This window comes from Macaca thibetana, chromosome 6 (assembly GCF_024542745.1).
Source record: "Macaca thibetana thibetana isolate TM-01 chromosome 6, ASM2454274v1, whole genome shotgun sequence".
Taxonomy (NCBI): domain Eukaryota; kingdom Metazoa; phylum Chordata; class Mammalia; order Primates; family Cercopithecidae; genus Macaca; species Macaca thibetana.
Window position 1 is genome coordinate 103092723 of NC_065583.1, and position 23888 is coordinate 103116610.

Consider the following 23888-nt stretch of genomic DNA (forward strand, 5'->3'; position numbering starts at 1 on the left):
GGAGCAAATGGCACATTAGAAGATAAAGAGTAAAAAGATAGTCTGGAGAAAACAAACTGGTACTCTGTACTTTCTGCTCAATTGTTCTGAAAGCCTAAAAAAATAGTCCATGAAAACAAAATTAAAATAAAAACAAAAAGTCTGAAGTCAAACCACGTATGGTCTCACATGCCAAACTACTGAGTAGGCAATGCATAATCATTTCTAAGGAGGGCAGATGACCTACTCTGACCTCTGCTTTAGGAAAATCAGTCCAGTCACAGTATAAAAAGGGATTTGAAGAGGCTGGAAGTAGATAACTAGATAGGTCATTCTATCATTTCACATGAGTGCCTGAATTAGGCCAGGTAAGAAAGAATGAAAAGAACAGACAGGTCATATCTCCAGCAGGGATAAGTGACAGGATGCAGCAACTGATTAGATTTAGGAAAAGAAGCTGTTAGTGCCAAAGACAACTCGGGTGTTTCTAGCCAATGATACTAGGATATAACTCAACAGTATCATTAAATGAGACTGGAAACAAAGTGGTTCCAGAAGGGACAGATAATGAGCTCCAAGAATGACAAAACAGTGAGAAGCAGAAGGGAAAGAAAAAGAGAAAAAAGAAGTGCACAGTGAGAGAAAATAAAGACAGGTGTTAACTATACAGAATGCTTTCACAGTATTAAAGATGAGTAAACTACCATGTACAATTATATCCAGTCAGTCCCTGTAGCTAAATGCTTTAGTCTTAATTTTCAAGAGACACTAATACTAAATTATTTAACTCAGCTAGGCATGGTGGTTCATGCCTGTAATCCCAACACTTTGGGAGGACAAGGCAGAAGGATCGTTTGAGTCCAGGAGTTTGAGACCAGCCTGGGCAACAAAGCAAGAACCTGTGTCTATAAAAAAATAAAATTATTTAACTCAACATTTTCCTCCCTGCCTTCACTGTAAAAAAAAAAAAATATATATATATATATATATATATATAGATAGATAGATAGATTTCCAAAGAGGTTATATGGTTTGCCTAAAGTTACCAACTGCATAGTGGTAGGGCCTAGGTTAAAATGCAGGTCCTCTTTGTACTCAGAAAGTAAGTACAAAAGAAAACAATTTTAATAAAAAAGAAGAAGAGGGCAGGAACTTTCTAAATCTTAGCAAGATTATACACTCAGGCATTCTGCTAGAAGATCTTCCTTCTTGACCTCACGTAGCTCACTATACCCTGATACAGCAATCAAAAAGCTTCAGTTCCACAAACACTGTCCTATGATAAAAATATGAATACTACCAATTAACTAAAACAGGACCAAGGTCTAATGCTAATGTACCACTTAAATCAATTATCTAAGTACACCTAATGTCTTTGGAAAATAATCACAGCCACAAAAATGGACAAATTTGTGAAATCACATCATATAATAAAGGAATATTTAATATTTAAACTGTGTTTTCCATCATGTTAACAGTGCAGAGGAAAATACACCCAATTCTCATAACAATTTTCCTGGTTCTGACACCATATCATTGTTCATCAAATCTAAGGGAAGCATTTCATTGTAAAGTGGCTTCTCATTATTGCCTAGCTCCCTGCTCAAGATTATTCACTTTCAGAAAATCTTTCTGTAACCATAAAGTCTCAACATTCAGAATCATTATTTATATTTTGTTTGATTTGTTCTGGATATATCTTCTTTGTGTCTGTGTAATTTTTAATTACACCAATTAGGTGAGAAATCTTTCAAAGACCAGGACTATTTTTTCTACTTCTTAAGTAACTATCTCCAAAGACAGCACTAGCAAAATGAAAAAGGCAAAAACTTTACAGATAACACATGAGTTAACAAGCCAGTTCTGCCACTTTACTTGCTAGCTGACCTGTGTCTCAGATTCTTTATTAGTAAACTGGAAATTTAAAATATCAATTTTGAATGTTATCAGAATTTAATAAGATAATACAGGCAAAGCACATGGCACAAAGTAGACAGCTTGATGAAGAATACTACAACAGATAAGAGTAATCTAAAGCTGCTAACTATATAAAAATGCTAAACATATTTCTTGCTAGTAAAGTTTTCCAAACATTTATATAAAAATTTTTCATTCTTTATCGACAAACTTTAAAAATGGTCTTGTTCCCATCTCCACCTCCTAGAAATCAAGTTAAAAGAACTACATATAGAGGAATATAATTTGCCAGCTCTTCTTTTTTTCCCTTCAACAACTACTACCCAAATTGCACTCTCACATACTCACAGCACTAATTCATTAAAAGGTTGAATCATATGACACCACCATTTTTATATACCAAAACTGGTCAGCTTATTGGCTATTTCACATGTTTTAACCTGTAATTTACATGCTCAAAAAGCACTTCAGTGATCCCAACCTGGGATTAATTTGCTATATATAAGCAAAGGCTGTTAAATGAAGGCTTTGAAATAAAGAGAAATTTAAAAGTTCATTCTTATTTTAATGCTTTTACTTTTGGACTGTTTTTACCAACAATACTATTGACATCGAATATGTGGGGTTTTTCCCCCCACACCAACCAATTCTCCAACTCTTTGGACACCGTCTAGATGTCCTACAATTCAGTTCAATTCTGATACTACCTACCTGGATTATCACAGATCCCACAGGTTAAGAGCTCATTTCACCAGTCACAAGTCACACATTGCCACCCATACTGACTAACTTGCTATAAGCTGGGGGTTTCCATGACCCTCTCCTCAGGTTTGATAATTTTCTAGAAGGGCTCTCAGAACTCAAGGAAACAGTTTACTTACTGTTAGCAGCTTATTAAAGGACACAACTCAGGAACAGCCAAATAGAAGAGATGCACAGGGCAAGGTAACAAAGTATTGGAGGGGGACCCAAATACAGGAGATGAAATTATTTGCCACAGAAATTCTGGGGATAATTTTCAACAGAATATACCTCAACAGTTTCCAAATCCAGGTTGCAATAAAATCATCAAAAGAACTTAAAAAAAAAAAAGTCCTAACTCTAAGAGATTAGGGCCATAAGGAGTAGTGTAATAAAGTCCCCCAGATGCTTCTAATATACATCTAGAGTAGCAAACCATTGTTTTATGAGGATTTTTTAATACTTGTACATTTTATAAATCAAGACTAAATTTTGAGGCCAGGTGCCATGGCTCACGTCTGTAGTTGCAGCACTTTGGGAGGCTGAGGTGGGAGGATGGCTTGAGACCAGGAGTTCAAGACCAGCCTGGGAAACATAGAAGACCCTGCCTCTACAATAAATAAATTTTTAAAAGAAAAAGAAAAAAATAACTAAATTTTGAGGGCAAAAATATGCTTTCCTAGCCTGGGTAAAGTTCCAAAGAGTCTACTCTGCCAGAACAGAAGGCTAGTACTATTCAGAATAATCTAATTCAAATGACAATCATACAAACATTCATGTTACAGTTCTACACAGTTTCCACGTAAAAAAAAAAAAAGTCACCCCACATTATCAGGCAGACAACATGTACACCAAGAAATATTTCTCTAATTCCTAGTATTTCAAGTAGTGTAGAAAAGTTTACATTTTAGAAAGATTATTGTGATTTAATTTGTAAAACATAAAAGAAAATTTGAAGTATTTCACTAGGATCATCATGGTAATCTTCAATTACTACTAATATTTCTACATATTAAAAAAAAAAGCCAAGCTTGCTGAATACTAAATAAAATATTAACAATTTGTTTTAAGTTTAACCAACCCAACAAAAAAGAAACCATAGTTGAAATATAATTCCTATTGAATTTCATTTTAAACATTTAAAAGCAAGAATAATCTTACTGTTCTAGAATCCGAGAATGGATTATATTCGTCAAGTCCTGGTGGAACATTTCTTGTCACTTGTGTAACTGATGGATCCTAGAATAAAATTCAAAGGAGAAAAAAAAGATGACTTACCTTTAAAAAAAATTTTTGATATTTACATACCATTTGCTTTTCTATACTTGTGGTCACCCAGCAAAGCTATCAGAGGAAAATAAAAGAAGATTCTCAGATTTACTGTCTCATTTCAACAATGGTGAAATTTAAACCCATACAACCTTCACATTCTCAAAGGAAAACAAAAACTGAGCGAGATTCAAATCAGCTGCAAGCTATTACATCAAGATAAAAAGTAAACCACCTCTTAATAGCTGTGTGGAACTGACTACACAAGAGCATCTTAACAAATCTCAGGCAGACCCACTATCATTTCCTTTGGCCTCAACAAAGAATTCATGTTCCCCCTTTTTATAACAGTTTCAATTTCTCCCACTGAAGATTTCATACTACATTACAAATCAATGTCATATACAGCCAACATCTAGAGCATTCAATATTAAATACCTCCTACTTGTTTTATTCTACTCCAATATCTCTACTTTACTGTAGTTTATTTCACCACATGATCGTAGACTGTCTTCCCTTTTCCAAGTATAACACATGATCACACCATTCCAACTTTTCAAATCTTTTAATATTAGACTTTCATAAAAATAACCAAATCACATGGTGAGAGGGAAAAATGGCAGATAGGAGGCAATACTAACTTACAGCTCCCACTCAATGGACAGAGCATCACATGGAGACCTACATCGCGCATTCTCGCTCCAAAAACTATGCAGGAACATACCAGGAAAGCCAAGAGAATCCAGACCCTTTGAAGAAGATGGATTGCTGCTGCAGGCTCCTGAGACAGCCAAGGAACTCCGAAGACAAAGGACACAATCTCTTGGGAGCTCTATGGTCCCGCCCATTGCCTGGTCTTCCTCTACTACTGCAGCTAATGTGCTCTTTAAAGTGCCACCTCCTGGCTGGAGGCCAATGAACATAAAACCAGCATTCTTAAAAATACAACCAAGGACCCTCAGAGTCCACTTCACTCTGCTGCTACCTCCATGGAAGCAGGTGCTGGTATCCACGGCTGACAGACCTGAAGACGGATCACATCACAGGACTCTTTGCAGACAGTCCCCAGTACCATCCCAGAGCCCAATAGCTCCACTGGGCTAGATCCAGAAGAGAAATAACAATTACTGTAGTTCAGCTCTCGGGACGCCCCATCCCTATAGGAAAGCGGGGAGCACCACATCAAGAGAGCACCCCGTGTGACAAAAGATACTGAACAGCAGCCCTTGAGTTCCAGATCTTCCCTCCAATATAGTCTACCAAAATGAGAAGGAACCAAAAAAAACAATTCCAGTAACATGACAAAACAAGGTTCTTCAACACCCCAAAAAGATCACACTAACTTACCAGCAATGAATCCAAACCAACACAAAACCTCTAACATGCCAGAAAAAAAATACAGGTCAACTTTTAAACCGATCAAGGCAGCACCAGAGAAAGGTAAAGTCGAACTTAAAGAATTTTTTTTAAAAAATGAATACAGGATACGAATGGAAAAATTTTCAGTGAAATAGCATAAATAAAAAACAATCTCAACTTCTGGAAACCAAGGACACACTTAGAGAAATGAAAAATGTACTGGAAAGTCTCAGCAATAAAATCGAACTAGTAGAAGAAAGAACTTCAGAGCTCAAAGACAAGGCTTTCGAATTAACCCAATCCAACAAAGACAAAGAAAAAAGAATTTTGAAAAATGAAAAAAGCCTCCAAGAAGTTTGGGATTATGTTTAACAACCAAACCTAAGAATAATTGTTCTTGAGGAAGAAGAGAAATCTAAAAGTTTGGAAAACATATTTGAGAGAATAACTGAGGAAAACTTCTCCGGCCTTGCTAGAGATCTAGACATCTAAATACAAGAAGCTCAAAGAACACCTGGGAAATTCATCATAAAAAGATCATCACCTAGGCACAGTCATCAGGTTGTCTAAAGTCAAGACAAAGGAAAGAATCTAAAGAGCTGTGAGGCAAAAGCATCAGGTAACCTATAAAGAAAAATCTATCAGATTAACAGCAGGTTTCTCAGCAGAAATCCTACAAGCTAGAAGAGCTGAAGTCCTACATTTAATCTCCTTAAATAAAACAATTATCAGCCAAGAATTCTGTATCCTGCAAAACTAAGCTTTATAAATGAACAATACGGACTTTTTCAGACAAACAAACGCTGAGAGAATATGAAAACGAGCTCTAAATCTTGAAACAAATCCTCAAAATACACCAAAATAAAATCTCCTTAAAGCATAAATCTCACAGCCCCTATAAAACACTACCACAACAGAAAAAAAAAAAAAGAAGAAGAAGAAAAAGGTATTCAGGCAACAAATAGGACAATGAATAGAACAGTACCTCACATCTCAATAACATTGTTTGTAAATGGCTTAAATGCTCCACTTAAAGGATACAGAATGGCAGAATGGATAAGAATTTACCAACTATCTGCTGTCTTCAAGAGACTCACCTGAAACGTAAGCACTCACATAAACTTAAGGTAAAGGACTAGAAAAAGATATTTCATGCAAATGGACACCAAAAGCAAAAGTAGTTTTTATATCAGACAAAACAAACTTTAAAGCAACAGTACTTAAAAAAGACAAAGAGGGACATTATACAATGATAAAAGGAATGGTGCAACAGGAAAATATCAAAATCCTAAATACATATGCACCTAACACTGGAGCTCCCAAATTTATAAAACAATTACTACTAGACCTATGAAATGAGATAGACAGCAACACAATAATAGTGGGGGACTTCACTGACAGCACTAGACAGGTCATCAAGACAAAAAGTCAACAAAGAAACAATGGACTTAAACTATACCCTAGGACAACTGGACTTAACATTTACAGAATATTCTACCCAACAACTGCAGAATATACATTGTCTTCATCAGCACATGGAACATCCCCCAAGACAGGCCACATCATAGGGCACAAAACAAGTCTCAACAAATATAAGAAAATCAAAATTATATCAAGTATTCTTTCAGATCACAGTGGAATAAAATTGGAAATCAACTCCAAAAGGAACCCTTAAAACCATAAAAATACATGGAAATTAAATAACCTGCTCCTGAATGATGATTGGATCAACATTAAAATCAAGATGGGAATTTAAAAAGTATTTGAACTGAACAATAATAGTGACACAACCTATCAAAACCTCTGGGAAACAGCAAAAGTGGTGCTAAAAGGAAAGTTTATAGTATTAAATGCTTACATCAAAAAGTCTGAAAGAGCACAGACAGACAATCTAAGGTCACACCTCAAGGAAACAGAGAAACAAGAACAAACCAAACCCAAACCCAAAAGAAGAAGTAACCAAGATCAGAACAGAACTAAATGAAATAGAAACAAACACAAAAGATAAAAGAAACAAAAAGTTGGTTTTTTGAAATGAGAAATAGACCATTAGCAAGATTAACCAAGAAAAAAAGAGAGAAGATCCAAATAAGCATAATTAGAAATGAAGCAGGAGATATTACAACCAATACCACAGAAATACAAAGATTATTCAAGGCTACTACGAACACCATTACACAAATAAACTAGAAAACCTAGAGGAGATGGATAAATTCCTGGAAATATACAACCCTTGTAGATTAAACTAGGAAGAAATACAAACTCTAAACAGACTAGTAACAAGCAGTGAGATTGAAGTGGTGATTAAAAAGTTACCAACAAAAAAAAGTCCATGGTCAGATGGATTCACAGCTGAATTCCATCAGACATTCAAAGAAAAATTGGTATCAATCCTAATGACACTATCACAAAAGAGAAAGAGGGAATCCCCCCAAATCATTCTATGAAGCCAACATCACCCTAATACCAAAACCAGGAAAGGACATAACAAAAAAAAACTACAGGCCAACATCCCTGATGAACAGAGATGCAAAAATCCTCAACCAAATACTAGTTAATCAAATCCAACAGCATATCAAAACGATAATCCACCATAATCAAGTGATTTCATAAGAGGGATGCAGGCATGGCTTAACATCCACAAATCAATAAATGTGATACACCACATAAACAGAATTAAAAACAAGAATCACCTGATCATCTCAATAGACGTAGAAAAAGCATTTGACAAAATCCAATATCCCTTTATGAAAAAGCCTCAGCAAAATCGGCATAAAAGGGACATATCTTAAGGTAATAAAAGTCATCTATGACAAACCCACAGCCAACATTATACTGAATGGGGAAAAGTTGAAAGCATTCCCCTTACGAACTGGAACAAGACAAGGATGCCAACTTTCACCACTTCTATTCTACACAGTACTGGAAGTCCTAGCCAGAGCAATCAGACAAGAAAAAGAAATAAAGGCATCCAAATTGGTAAAGAGGAAGTCGAACTATTGCTATTTGCTGATGATATGATTGTATACGTAGAAAACCCTAAAAATTCATCCAAAAAGCTCCTAAAACTGGTAAATGAATTCAGCAAAGTTTCAGGAAACTGAAACATTTGTGTACAACATTAACGTACATACATCAGCAGCCATGCTATATACCAACAGCAACCAATCTGAGAATCAAATCAAGAACTCCACACCTTTACAATAGCTGCAAAAAAAAAAAAAAAAAAAAAAAAACTACTTAGGAATATACCTAACCAAGGAGGTGAAAGACCTCTACAAGGAAAAGTACAGAACACTGCTGAAAGAAATCACAGATGACACAAAGAAATGAAAACACATCCCATGCTCATGGATGGGTAGAATCAATATTGTGAAAATGACCACACTGCCAAAAGCAATCCACAAATTCAATGCAATTAACATCAAAATGCCATCATCATTCTTCACAGAACTAGAAAAACAATCCTGAAATTCATACGGAACCAAAAAAGAGCCCACATAGCCAAAGCAAGTCTAAGTAAAAAGGACAAATCTGGAGGCATTACATTACCGGACTTCAAACTATACCATAAGGCCATAGTCACCAAAAGAGCATGGTACTGGTATAAAAATAGGCACACAGACCAATGGAACGGAATAGAGAACCCAGAAATAAACCCAAATACTTACTGTCAGCTGATCTTCAACAATGCAAACAAAAACATAAGGTGGAGAAAGGACACCCTATTCAACAAATGGTGCTGGGATCATTGGCAAGACACATGTAGAGAAGAATGAAACTGGACCCTCATCTCTCACCTTATACAAAAATCAACTCAAGATGGATCAAAGACTTAAATCTAAGACCTGAAATCATAAAAATTCTAGAACATAACATTGAAAAAATCTTTCTTGACATTGGCTTAGGCAGAGACTTTATGACCAAGAACCCAAAAGCAAACACAACAACAAAAAAGGATAACAGATGGGACTTAATTAAACTAAAAAGCTTGTGCATAGCAAAAGAAATAATCAGGAAACAGACAACCCACAGAGTAGGAGAAAATCTTCGCAATCTATGCATTTGACAAAGGACTAATACCCAGAGTCTACAAGGAACTCAAACAAATCAGCAAGAAAAAAACAAACAATCCCATCAAAAAGTAGGCTAAGGACATGAATAGACAATTCTTAAAAGAAGATGTACAAAAGGCCCACAAACATGAAAAAATGCTCAACAATCACTAATTATCAGAGAAATGCAAAGCAAAACCACAATGTGATACCAACTTAGTCCTGAAAAAATGGCCATAATCAAAAAATAACAGAAGTTGGTGTGGATGTGGTAAAAAGGGAACACTTTTACACTGTTAGTGAAAATGTAAACTAGTACAAACACTAAGGAAAACAGTGTGGAAATTCCTTCAAGAACTAAAAGCAGATCTACCCTTTGATCCAGCAATCCCACTCCTGGGTATCAATCCAAAGGAAAAGAAGTCATTATACGAAAAAGATATTTACACATGCATGTTTATAGCAGCACAATTTGCAACTGCAGAACCAGCCTAAATTCCTATCAATCAATGAGTGGATAAAGAAAATGTGGCATATATATATATATTTATACCGTGGAATACTACTCAGTCGTGAAAAGGAATGAAATAGTGGCATTTACAGCAATCTGGATGGAATTGGAGATATTACTCTAAGTGAAGTAACTGAGGACTGGAAAACCAAACACTGTATGTTCTCACAAGTAGGAGCTAAGTTATGAGGACACAAAGGCATAAGAATGATACAATGAACTTCGGGGACCCATGGAAAATGGTGGGAGTGGGGTGAAGGATAAAAGACTTCACACTGGGTGCAGTGTACACTGCTCGGGTGACAGGTGCACCAAAATCTCAGAAATCACCAGTGAGAAACTTATTCACACAACTAAACACCACCTGTTCCCCAAAAACCTACCGAAATTTTTAAAAAACCTGAATCACAAAATTGTAGTATATGTATGTGTGTGTGTATTAAGTGTGTGTGTATATATATATATATAAAATGAACATCTCAACACAACTATGTAATTCATGCGAAAAGCATTTATAATGAACATCTCAGCATAATGAACATCAACAAAAGTCAACTACATAATTCACATGAAAAGCATTTCCCAAACTGTCGTGTAGGCTAACTTCGAATTTCTAGTCTCAAACTTTAGTGTGCATCAAAATCAAATAAGACACAGAGTGTTGCACCCAACCCCCAGAATTTCTCATTCAGTAGGTCTGGGATGGGGTCTGAAAACCTGTATTTCTAACAGGTTCTCAGGTGATACTGCTTCTGCTGGTCTGGAGACCTCTCCTCTCTAGTCTATACTGTACCTTCTCCAATTCACCTTCCTCAAGACAGTCATTCTTTACCTCTCAAAAATGCAAAGCTAATTTTGCCATTCCCTTCCTCCAACCTCTTTCCTCTGTCCTTTATCCATTTCAAATGTTTAAAGGCTCTACACAAACTATAAAACAAAACACAAATTCCTCAAAATGAGATACAAGACTTCTAACCATCTAGCCTGCCTATCTTTCCAGCCTTATAAATTCATATGAGAAAGATCTTTCTCCCTTAACCAAATGAAACAAGCTACTGAATAAGGAGGCTCAAATTTGGCATAAAGGAAGTAGTAAGGATAAATTAAAAGTATGACACAGACAAAATATAAAGGCTTTAGGCTTGCTCAACAGTAAAATGGGAAGGAGGGAATGAAATCACTTGACTTACTTCCCCAGGGTTCCCCTCCAAAGTTCACCCAAAAGTGTAAGGACCAAGAAGATTATCAAGAGACAAAGCATGTGTCAATCAGAAAATTGAGAAAACAGAAACATGACATTTTAATCAAAATTTTCAACTTGGCATTGCTAAAGTTAATCTAATTTAGAAATGTGTTTAGGGTCAACAAGCACCTTCATCAAATCTCGATGGTCCAGCTGTAGTCTCAATGCCTAACTTCACCATCATCTACAAAACCAGTAACCAGTGAGTCCTCAAACATCAGTCATACTCTTCCTTTGCATTGCTTCCCCTAGTTGGAATAGTTTCCCCAGCAGGGTCAGCCTAGCAATCTCTTCCTCTTCCTTATAAGCTCATTCTAAATACTACCTCATATGCTAAGCAATGATCTTCTGATACCTTCCCTGTACCCAAGTCTCTCCACTCCAGGCTCAATGCTCCCACAGCACTTATGAGAGCTCCATCAACATCTATTTCTCTGAACGATGATAATCTTCATGCAAGTCTTTTCTCCCCCAATTGGACTGTGAACTCTTTGAAACAAGAAAAAGACTTTTTTTTTTTTTTGAGATGGAGTCTCGCTGTTGCCCAGGCTGGTGAAGTGCTGTGGCATGATCTCAGCTCACCACAACCTCCATCTCCAGGTTCAAGCGATTCTCCTGCCTCAGTTTCCCAAGTAGCTGGGATTACAAGCATGCGCCACCACGCCTGGCTAATTTTTGTATTTTTAGTAGAGACAGGGTTTCACCATGTTGGCCAGGCAGGCCTCGAACTCCTGGCCTCAAGTGATCCACCTGCCTCAACCTCCCAAAGTGCTGAGATTACAAGCAAGAGCCACTACACCCAGCCTTCAAATGTTTTCATTTTATCTGTTGTGGTGATCTGTGATCAGTGATCTTTTTTTTTTTTTTCTTAAATCATACACGCCTGGTGATACTCTGTTTCTTCAACGAGTATTACTACCATCCCTGTGGGGAAATACCCAAAGAGTAATTCTTCAAGATAATAGCAGCAGTAGTAACCAATAAATACTTCTTGAAAAAAACTGAGCATAAAGATAGTTCCAAAAGTGTAAATAAAAAGATGTTTAATCTCATTGATAAGAGAAACACTAATTAAAACTACACTGATGTAATCATTTCTCACCTATCAAATTAGCAAAAAAATCTAAAAGTCTGACATACTCTACTGACAAAGCTGTAAGGAAGCAGGGATTCTCATGCATTGCTAATGGGAATAAAGAGTGTTACAACCTTTATGTAGGGCAAGTAGGCAATGCCTAGCAAAATAACATCTGTATTTATCCTTTGACCCACAGTCTCACTTCTAGGAATCTACTCCAAAGAAATATCGGCAAAATTCTATTTATAACCATATGGAAGCACCACACTACTTAATCGACTGGAAGCAACCTAAATATCTATAAATAGAAGATGACTAAACAAACTATGACAATCTACATGATAAAGTACTATGCAGCTGAGTATCATTATGCAGTTGTAAAATGGTATAACGAGATATACAAGTGCTATGGGCTGAGTGAGAAAAGCAAGGTGCAGAGGAGTGTAAACAAACGTTAACCTTTGGTGCAAAAGGAAAGATAAAAATGAATGTGTGTTTATGTTTTTTAAAAGGAAGAATCCAAAAACGAATAAAAATGATTCTCTATAGGGGAAGGAAAGGAACAATAAAGACAGAGGATAGACTTCAAAGCTAGACTTAATTGTATACTGTTTTATAGCCTTTACTTCGGAAACATGAAAATGTTTTCATAATTACAAAACAAAATTAATTCGAAAAGAAAAAAGGAGGGAGACACAATGTAGGATCAGAAAGATGAATCCTGCTTAGCCAACATTCACACTATCAACGTCATTCCTCAGTGCCACAGAAGTACGAGTCCAACTCTCACTTTACAAATAAACACATCCAATTATCTTGAGTGTGTTAAAATTCACCTTAAATACTTTGAAAAGCCAATAAATAAGGTATAACTTAGTTCCAAAGAGACCCAGAATAAAATTATTCTTCCAATTTTCTACTTTCAACTACAGTGACTAAAGTGCACTTGTTTCCTTCTAGATTCCAGAAATCTAATCCAGGCTAGAAGTTAACAGGCAATTTGATAAAATCATTTTCTCAAGTGAACTGAGTTCACTCTCCTAATGCAGTATTAGATGACAAAGCATTAGAGTATGTACACAATATACCAAGAATAACACTAGATTTAGGAAGGTAAAGAACTGATATCTCTGAATTATCACATAATTAATGTTTCAAATTAGCTTTAGCAACTGTAAATAGTGTTGAGGAAGCCATACCCTCTAAACTGGGAGAAGACAACAAAATTGAAAAAGAATTAAGTAACGATAAATGATATTGTAATGCCTATTAAGTATTTAGCACTTACATTTATTTCCAATCCTTGCTATAATCTTTCCTGGTAGACTGTATCGTTCCATTTTTCAGAGAAAGAAGCTGTGGCCTTAAACAAGGTCAGGAAACTTCCTTAAGGTCAATTAGTGCATGTCTGAGACAAAAATTAAACTAAGACTTCCCAATTCCTAATTAATAATTCCAAAACTGTGGCAGGAAAATGTTATTCTTCTCCAACATAATCAAAATGAAATTCTTTCAACTGATAATTTGGTTTCTTCTTTGGCTGTGGTTCTCAAACTTCAGCACACATTGGGGTCACCTGGAGGGCTTGTTAAATCCAGATTGCTGAGTGTCACTCTGAACGTACCTTGTTTCTGATTCAATAGGTCTAGCATGATGCCTGAGAATTTATATTTCTAATAAGGAAAAGATTCTCAGATAGTCTTATTTTGTTGACTTAGAGGATCATACTAGGCTTCTGTATTTCATTAACTTTTAAGCAGCAAGTAAAGATATTCTTCAGTTTAATTTAAATATCAGTGGATCTGACTATGCATAGACATTAGAGTTATATCTTTACGTCATTAGTTAAGCCAAGGCTATTCTGTCAGTTCTTTAGTAATGCCACTTAACTTCACCGTGTTACTTCAGAGTGTTTACTTCATATTTCACTAAACTATCAAGATGGATATGAAAACAAATTTTTCCAAACGAAGAAAAGTTTACATCTAGCACAATTAGTTTGTATATTTAATACTAGGTTTCTCTACCAAATTCTCCAGAGGAATGAACCTTCTGAACCTTCACTGTATTCCAAATGCTCTCCTATACCATGCATTGAACTGGATATTTCTTAATCACTGCCACATACAACCTGAAAGATTCAACCTGGGAGACAGTGTTTTCACCTGCTAGAAATAAGGAGATTGACTCAATCAACTGATGTGACTAATGAAACTCAGTCTCCTGTTTACTTTTCTCTGTACATATGTCATTTTTAAGCTAAATAGTAGTCTAATAACATAAAAATCTACATGGATGATTATTATACGGCTATATATTATGTATCCACTTACTATGATAGCTGCTAACACAGGTTTGGGTTTCATGATTAGTATGCAAAACCTTCTATGTCTTGGGTACTTATTCTGTAGTAGAAAAAAGCACTAGTCTAGGAATCAGAAACTGAGCACCTGGCAATGACCAATTCTGTGACATCAGACAAGTCACCTAAACTCTCTCTCGATTTTCTCGTCTTTAAAATTAAGGGGAAATTTGATAATCACCCTGGTCAACCATAGTTCAGAAATGTTATGCTACGGATTGCTGGCTGCCTCATTCAAATTACAGTTCCATTACTAAGAAGCAATAAACTTTGAACAAGTCACTTCATATTTCACTGTACCTCAGTTTTTTCATCAGTAAAATGTATCATATAAGTCATGAGTTACTACATGTAAAGTGCTTAATATAGTTCCCATACATAGGAAATACTCAAATAAGTGACAGGTGAGGCTGCTATCATCATTACCACCAACAGTAAGTTAAGGATCAAGCAAAAAAGCTCTCCACCTATGGCTGAGAATTGTAAAAAATATAGCACATCCTAGGTAATGAATAGGACAAAAAACACCCGCCGTGTTTCCTTAAAACACCTTCTAAGGAAAGCAACCAGAAGCAGTTCTTTGCCCAATCTTTGCGTCATGTGACCCCATTAACTTGGTTACATTTCTAAGAATAAGAAACTGGCCTCTGTGCCAAAGGTAACTATCTTTAGAACTGGACATGAGCAAACCTGGCAGTCCCCAACAGAAGCAACTCGATTCTGGCTAATTGCTAACCAATCCAATTCTATTCCCATTTTTGAGGAGCCTGAATATGAGACATAAAATTGGGAACTGTAATAGCAGCAGAAGTTGACAACAGCCACGGTAGAAAGAGTGACAAGTTATAAGAAGGTGGCCAGAAAAGGGAGCACAGAGCAGCAGGTAAAGCATCTGAGGGGAACAGCAATTACTAGAGTTGCCAATGAGTCACCAAAGCAAAAACAGTTACTGTTATTTTAACTGGTGAGGAATGACTTTGTGTTACAGAAGTTTTCACAATGTCCTGCAGATCATCAGAAAGGCCTCAGCCTTTTTTTTTCCTTACCTCCCACATCGTCTAGAGGTTAGGGGGGAAAAAGGAGGGAAAAAAGGAAAAGGGAAGCAAAAAAGAGGAGGGAAGGAAAAGCAAGAAGGAAGCCTTTCCCCCAAGGTGGGGGGAAATTCTCTTCATATCTAAGCTTCATCTCTCCCTACCTTTTCTTAGGATCACCCTGTCAATTATTCTTTTCTCTCATATGTTCAACTGCTTCTTCCCAGCAAGATACCTCACATTTCAAGTATTGATCATCTTTAAAATGCACACAAGCAAAACAAAAAACAAACAAACAAACAAATCCCTCCTCAGCCCGAGATCAATCTGCCAGTTATTTCTCATGGGTCAACGACAATGACCTCCTTACTGGTCTCCCTCCCTATCCTCTGACCCCATCCCAATCTATTCTTCATAATAAGCCAGAATCAGCTTTTCAAAATACAAACCTTTTCATGTCCTTCTTACAGATATAATTAATGTGAAGTACATATATTTGAGGTCTTTGAAAATTTTAAATACTTGGGAATGGACAATGAAAACTGGTGAAATCATTTGTTGAACAGATTTGCAACGACAGGTAAATTCTCACCGTTAAATGACTGCTAAGAACTGGAGACAAACTTTAGACTGGCAATAATAAATGATGTTCTTTTATCACACATATCCTACAGTGTGCAAAAGCCATCTACTGTTGTAGTAATGCATTTTATAGATGTGCTATACACCTGTGCTACCGTAGCCACCAGCCACATGTAGCTCTTAAAATGTAATTAGTTCAACTGAGATATGCTGCAAGTATAAAATACATTAGATTTTCAATTTCAAAGATTTAGCAAAACAATATAAACTATCTCTAATTTTTATATGATTATGTGTTGATATAAGATTGTTTATATGGAGTGAAATAAAATGTCTTACAATTAAGTTCACTTGGTTTTTCTTTTTTTCTAACATGGCTACTAGAAAATTTTAAATTGCATATGTGGCAGAAATTATATTTCTATTGGACAGTACTGATCCAGGCACTACAACTTATTCAAAACTGGCTCACAGAATAACTTCACTTTCATCCATTTGGACAAATTCAATTATGTTAGCAAAAAGAAATATGACAAACTAGACTTAAATTTCCTCTAAGTTTTTCAAAATTACAAAGGATGACAAGAGACATGATTAGAATCTTTCTAGTCCAGTATTTTTATATAACATAGTAGCAGATTTTCACCATTACTTCCTTCACACTTTTTCATGAGGTATAAGAAGGTAATATTTTGAATGTATTAAACGTTTATAAGAAAATGCACATTTACAGTTCTATCAAGGAAGCCAATGGGAAATTGAAGGCTACAGATTCAAAGAGAGAAAGAAAATTCATCTAGGTTAGCATGATACCAGACTCTGAATTATTTCATGTAATCCTCAGAAGAGCTTTATGACTTAGGTTTTATATCCTTTCTTTCACTGCTGAGAATACTGATTCGGAGATGTTTTAGTAATTTGCCCAAAGTCATATAGCTAATAAGTGACATGGTCAGGATTCAAATCCAAATCTAAATCCAAAGAGCAAGTTGTTGGAAGAAAATGCAATAAAGAAAATAAGTTTATGTTCAAAACTATATTTCCTCAGAAGAAAAAGAGTATTGGGCTGCTCTATAAAACTTAATTAAAATATTCTTCAATAGCTCTGCTTGGTTCAATCAAGATTATACACTACACTAGACAACTTGATTAAACAAGAAAGGCCTCAAGCTGAGAGGCCCTCCCCTCAGTGAGTTCAATTTTTCCCCTACTTTATAATTCTCAGAGTTACTACAATCATATGAACTTAATAAATACTAAGAAAGTCACTCACCTGGAACAGTACTACATATTTCTAAATGCCCAATCATTTTTTTAAAAAAGGAACTAGGAAAAGCCATTAAAAACTCTGAACGAGACTCTAAGACAACAATGTATTTAGCAAAACTTTTACAACCATGATATGTGCTTAATAATCACTAGGAATTATTCAATACATCGTGATTTTGAAAAATTCATATCACGGCAAGGGTCATAACAGTCTTACTCAAATCTAAAAGAGACTCACTTATTTTTTATAGACCCAAATCAGTCCTTAGTAAATTAGAAACTTAACTAAAGCAATCATGCCCAAGTCAACTTACCTCCTAATTAGGCATCTGAAAGACAGTGCAACTTGGAAGTAAAACAAATCACCTTAAGTTGCACTATCTGTCCACATTAACATTATATGCACCTCCCCCTCAAAAAATAATTTCATTATCGAGTACACTCTATAGATTCTAGAGAAATATTTGGAAACAAAACATAATTTGTGAATATAATTTGGCAAAAATTCCCTGCTGATTAACGATATGTGTAATGAACCTAAATAATATAGAAAGCAAGAAATTCTAGTTTCTTAGCCTACAGCCAAAATGACATTGAGAGGGTCTGGTCCTTTCCTTGTTTCATTTTATATTGCCAGGAGTCCTGGGTTTTATTTTGGTTTTTTGGTTTTTTTTTTGAGACACAGTCTGGCTCTGTCGCCCAGGATGGAGTGCAGTGGGGCGATCTCAGCTCACTTCTAGCTCCGCCTCCCGAGTTCACGCCATCCTCCTGCCTCAGCCTCCCAAGTAGCCGGGACTACAGGCGCCCACCACCATGCCCGACTAATTTTTTGTATTTTTAGTAGAGACGGGGTTTCACTGTGTTAGCCAGGATGGTCTTGATCTCCTGACCTCGTGATCCGCCCGCCTTGGCCTCCCAAAGCATTGGTATTACAGGTGTGAGCCACCGCGCCCAGCCACCAGCAGCTCTTTTAAGCAATTGCTATGAGAAATTATTTCTCACAACATTATCCTCACCCTTATTAAAGCAATTCCATGAAACAATTTTAGTCCAAGTCCTGTCATTCCTGAGTAAACTTAGAAAAATTAACCTCTGTGTCTGAATTTCCCTACCTATAAAATGAGAGAAGTGAAGTATAACAACACATATGCCTTCTGCCTCATATTCTGCATTTACGGGAACTGAGGTAAAATAGTTCAGGCCTCATCTTCTCAGGAAGTTCTGTTTCTGCAATATGAAGAACATGCTATTCTTGTTTCTTTAGCATCAAAGCATTTATCACATGTTGTATCTCCCAACCAAAGTGTGCATTATTTGACATCTGAAACTTCTCTTTATCTTGTATCCCAAGTAACTATCACGGTGTCTGATTTTTGGGAGTTCCATATACATTACTAAATAACCTACTCTTATTCCATCTTCAACAGTAACAATCTCTTGGACACAATTGAGTTTTATCCTCTTTAATCTCCAATGTAGTCACAGTAATTATATAAAATTTTAAATAACCATAAAGACCTATTAAACTGGCAAGATCTCCATTTTAAATATAATGGCTGATAAAGACTGAGAATATGTTTTGTTTGTTTTTCAAATTATACCACTAGGTCCACTCAAAGCCGTATTAATCATCTAACCAAAATAATAGAAATTAGATGGTCCACTGGCAAAAGAATTAGATACCAAATGCTATCAGATACCACGGAGGTAAAGACAGTCCTGCTAGTCCAAATTTCACATTCTATTTTGTAGCACCATATCTGAGCAATAGGAAGTACATGAAAACATGTTTTGACTGAACTATAGTCAAAAAAAGATAATATGCCTAAAGATAGAGCAGTGGCAAGAAACCAAATTACTTCTTAAAGCAATCAGTAGGGCAAAGCACTGAACATTTAGAGAATATAAACGTGTCTTACATGGATAGTAAATCCTTAAGAAAGACTTAAAAAATAAAGGTGCAATTTTATCCCCACATGGCAACTTTCCTAGAGCTAGGGATGCTTGTTTGAGTTAGTCAGTCTTGTGGTTTTTTATCGGGTGAAGCAAGCCTAAGGTAAGTAGCATACTGCAAAAATGCAAATTAATGTATCCCCAAAGCTTGAAAGTAGTAATATATGCTTTTTCTATTTAATATAAACATTTTTAATGGAAGTTTATAGCTGAATCTCAGGGGAACTTAACCACCACTTAGAGTTGAGTTCATAAGAAAAAGTTCTATAAACTATACGTATTGCAGGCAAACATTTCTGTGTTCTTAGCCTGGTGTTAGGGAGATTAGAGGAAGGAGTACGTGAAATTTGCAGAGGTCTGTATTCCACTAGTAGAGGGGAGTAGGTAAGAAAGTGGGCTCTGGAACCACATAGCTTAAGGTTTGCTTCTCTACCTCCTAGCTAGGTGACCATAGGCAAATTAATTTTTCTAACTTCAGTATTTAATTGTTGTTGTTGTTGTTGTTATGTTTCTTATATAAATAGTTCCAGGAGTTTTCCTTTTGAATCAGAATAAAGACAGGAATATTTTTAAATAACATATAAAGAAAATAAATAATAATGCAAGATTATCTTTTGTTGCAACATGTAATTATTATTTATTTTACCCCTAAGTTGCCTGTATTTTCTAAAGCAGGCTCTAATTTTTTATTAACTTTCACACTTTTTGGTATTAACAGAAATAGAAACAAAAACAAGACATGCAAATTACTAGTTGCCTTACCAAGCTCAGGGACTTTAGAAGCTATTATATATCATGACTTGAAGTGAGGATAACAGTAAAAAGAACTCCTTTTTATTTTTATGACAAATCACCTTGTGATGTAGGTTTCATATAAATGTTGGAGAGTTGTGCACTTGCTTGGAGATTTTTGAAAAAGATATCTAATGTTCTTTTTTGTATATCTGAGCTATTAGTTTTTAAGGTTATGATTACTTTTCAACATCATGGGAGGCTAGCAGGGGATGAATCCCTGATCTCACAAATGAACCTTCCCCCTCTTTGGGTATATTACTGTGGAGAATGCTTGGGTTTGGTGCTACATACTACAATTCTAAGCACTGGCCTGGGAAGCTTAACCACCATTTAGAATTTGTTTTTAAGAAAAAGTGCCAAATCGTGGTAAAATTACACCTAGTTTACCAACTCCTGGCCATAACTGGCCGATACTCCTGATGCTCTTTTCCCATTACCTACCACTTTAACAGTGCTCTCCATATATCCCAAATTATCATATGAGAATTCTAACCACCACTGGAGGATTTCCACGGATTAAATGGCTGCCATTAGCATGTATATAACTCGGCCATTGCTTATTTCTCTTGAAGAAAGTGGGAACTTACAGTATTTGCCATGTACAGAATGCTTCCAGAATATGCATTGTTTTCACTGTTTGAGAAGCAAAATTATTTAATAGCTACATATACTAAATTATTTGCATTCAAATGTTTCGTTTTCTTCTATTATCAATCAAATTATAATTATTAATGTATAACTATCACAAATCTCTCCTTCCTAATTTGATTTCAGCAATACTCAAAATGCATAACGCTTTACACTATACCTTATCCTTTGCTTTAAGAGTTTAAGGTGTTTCAATATTTCTGCTTATATGCAAAAATGTATTATGTAATTCAACTGTATTCTGTAAAATAAATGGAAGTATTTCTTTTAAGGAAGCATTTATTTTTTAAAAAAAGGAAAAGTATCAAGTTGCTAATACAATGTGTTCATAATTACATTCTAAAACCAAGTGTAAAACCTGCTATTAAATTTGTTTTTAAGCATTAAAGTATGCAAAGACTTAGAAGCAGTTGCAAAAGTAGCTCTAGCAATTTTAGAAGCTGGGCAAGTTAATATATACTCTGAAAACCTGGTGACTACCAGGTATTTGCAAGCCATTTTTGCATGAAATATGAGGGCTTTTTCAGATAAAATACTTCATCTCCTTTGCACGAACACAAATTAAGAATACTGAGATTTTTGACAAGTGTGCCAAGATCATTCAATGGGGAATGAACAATCTTTTCAACAAATGGTGCTGGAACAACCATTATAACCACATGCAAAACAACAAAGTTGACCTTACCTCATACCAAATACAAAAATTAACTCAAAAGGAATCATAGACCTAAATGCAAGAGCTAAAACTATAAAACTCTGAAGAAAACACAGGGATAAACCTTCTTTACCTCAGATTTGGCGAAGGATTCTTAGACGTGACATTAAAATACAAACAACAAAAAAATACGTAATTTGAACTTAACAAAAGTAAAAGCTTTTGTGCTTCAAAAGATGTTATCAAGAAAGCAGACAACCCAGAAAATGGGGGGGGCGGAAAAGTCACAAATCACATACCTGACAAAGGTATGTATCCAGGATATATAAAAACTCTTAAAACTCAATAATAAAAAAGACAAATAACCCCATCTAAAAATAGCCAAAGGATCTGAACAGACATCAAAGAAAATACGCAAATGCCAATAAGTAAATGAAAAGATCCTCAACATCGTTAGTTATTAGCAGACTGCAAATCAAAACTACAAGACACCACTTCGCCCCTACTAGGATGACTAGAATAAAAAACAGGTAATAGCAAGTGTTAACAAAGATGCAGAGAAATCTACACACTTATATACTGCAAGCAGGAATACAAAATAGTGCAGCCACTTTGGAAAAGGGTCTGGAAGTTCCTCCATGATTAAACAGAGTTACCATACGACTAAGAAATTCCACTTGTAGGTATATATCCCCAAAAGAATTTAAAACAGGTGATCAAACAAAACACTTGTACAGGAATGTTTATAGACACATTACCTGTAATAGCCAAAAAACAGAAACAACTTAAGTGTCCAGCAACTGATAAAGTAACATTACTAATTCTGAAAAGCACCCAAAGCCAAATGCCAAGGAGAAGGGGATTACTGGATTGCTCTCTGGGTATAGATCTGCAAGGCTTCTGCACAGAAAGGAGAACAGGGGCTTCAACACTAGTCTACTATATGAAGTCAAAAGCTGCAGGACATTACAGACTGCCTCAGTAGGAACAAGTGAACTGAAATGAAAGTTGTAAGAAGACTTGTTACAAGGTTAAACCTAACCAAACTCCATGTCACCTTTTTATATCCTACACCTGGTGAAAGTAGGGAAATTCTCCGTTGTGATTTAAAAACATCTTACAATATTTGCAAATGTATTACTCCGTTATACCACCAAAAACTGTAGGTCTAAATACAGGCTTAACTCTATCATAGTTTTGGCAAGAAAATGTTACTTTACACTTACTGTTTAGCAATTCTGGTTGAAACAGACAGACTCACTCAGGTCACCCCAAATGCTGGGAGCAGGAAAATATTTTAAAGATACATACAGAAAGAAGAATGCCAGGTTTCACAGAGATTGAAATTCTTCATGACATGGCACATCCCTTCTAGTTAAAAAGCAGCTCTGATGAGGGACAGGAATTCTTGAAAATGGCCTTCAAAAGCCTAGTGAGATGACTGCTATTCCACTGCTTTCGACAAGTACCTTTGTTAAGATCAGCCAGCTGAGGCCAGGGTGGCAAGGGTCACATCCTAGAGGACATGATCACAAATGTGTAAGCTACCATGAGGGCTGCTCCCTCAGCAGAAGCTGAGGCTCAGAGTATAGCTGGTCTCTGAACACAAAGCATCCTCTCTAGCTGAAATGATCACACTCAAGTCCAATATCCAATACAGTCGATATATTAGAACACAGAAAATGCAGGAATACCTAGTTTCATTGTACTTCATAGATACTGCCTTTTTTAAAAAAATTAATTGAAGGTTTGTGGCAACCCTGCATCAAGCAAGTCTTGCAGCACTGTCTTCCCAACAACAGATGTGCTCACTTCACGTCTCTAGTGTCACACTATGGTAATACTCACAATATTTCAAACTGTTTCATTATCATTATGTCTGCTATGGTGATCTGTGATCAGTGATACTTGTTGTTACTATTTGTAATTGTCTTGGGGTGCCACAAACCATGCCTATAATACTGCAAACTTGATAAATGTTGTGTGTCCTGGCCGGGCACGATGGCTCACGCTTGTAATCCCAGGACTTTGGGAGGCCATGGTGGCTGGATCACCTGAGGTCAGGAGTTCAAGACCAGCCTGGCCAACATGATGAAACCCCATCTCTACTAAAAATACAAAAATTAACCGGGTGTGGTGGTGCATACCTATAGTCCCAGCTACTCAGGAGGCTAAGGCAGGAAAATCGCTTGAATCTGCGAGGCAGAGGTTGCAATGAGCCGAGATCATGCCATTGCACTCCAGCCTTGGAGACAGAGAGAGACTCTGTCTCAAAAAAAAAAAAAAATTGTGTGTCCTGACTATTTCACCAACCAGCTGTTCCCCTCTGTCCCTCTTCTTGGGTCTCCCCATTCCCTGAGACATAACAATGTTGAAATTAGGCCAATTAACAACCCTACAATGGCCTCTAAGTGTCCAAGTGAAAGGAAGAGTCAAGCATC

General features: G+C 36.1%; 1 protein-coding gene across 2 annotated transcripts in view; it reads right to left on the bottom strand.

The window, feature by feature from the left end:
• SCAMP1 (secretory carrier membrane protein 1) overlaps nucleotides 1-23888 on the bottom strand; it is a 121422-nt gene that overhangs the window by 84246 nt on the left and 13288 nt on the right. Inside the window, exon 2 of one of the 2 annotated variants that reach the window (XM_050795702.1) lies at nucleotides 3799-3876. The exons of the other annotated variant lie outside the window; for it this stretch is intronic. Coding sequence (XP_050651659.1) covers nucleotides 3799-3876 — 78 coding nt within the window. The remainder of the gene's footprint in view (nucleotides 1-3798; nucleotides 3877-23888) is intronic. 2 annotated transcript variants of the gene reach the window in all.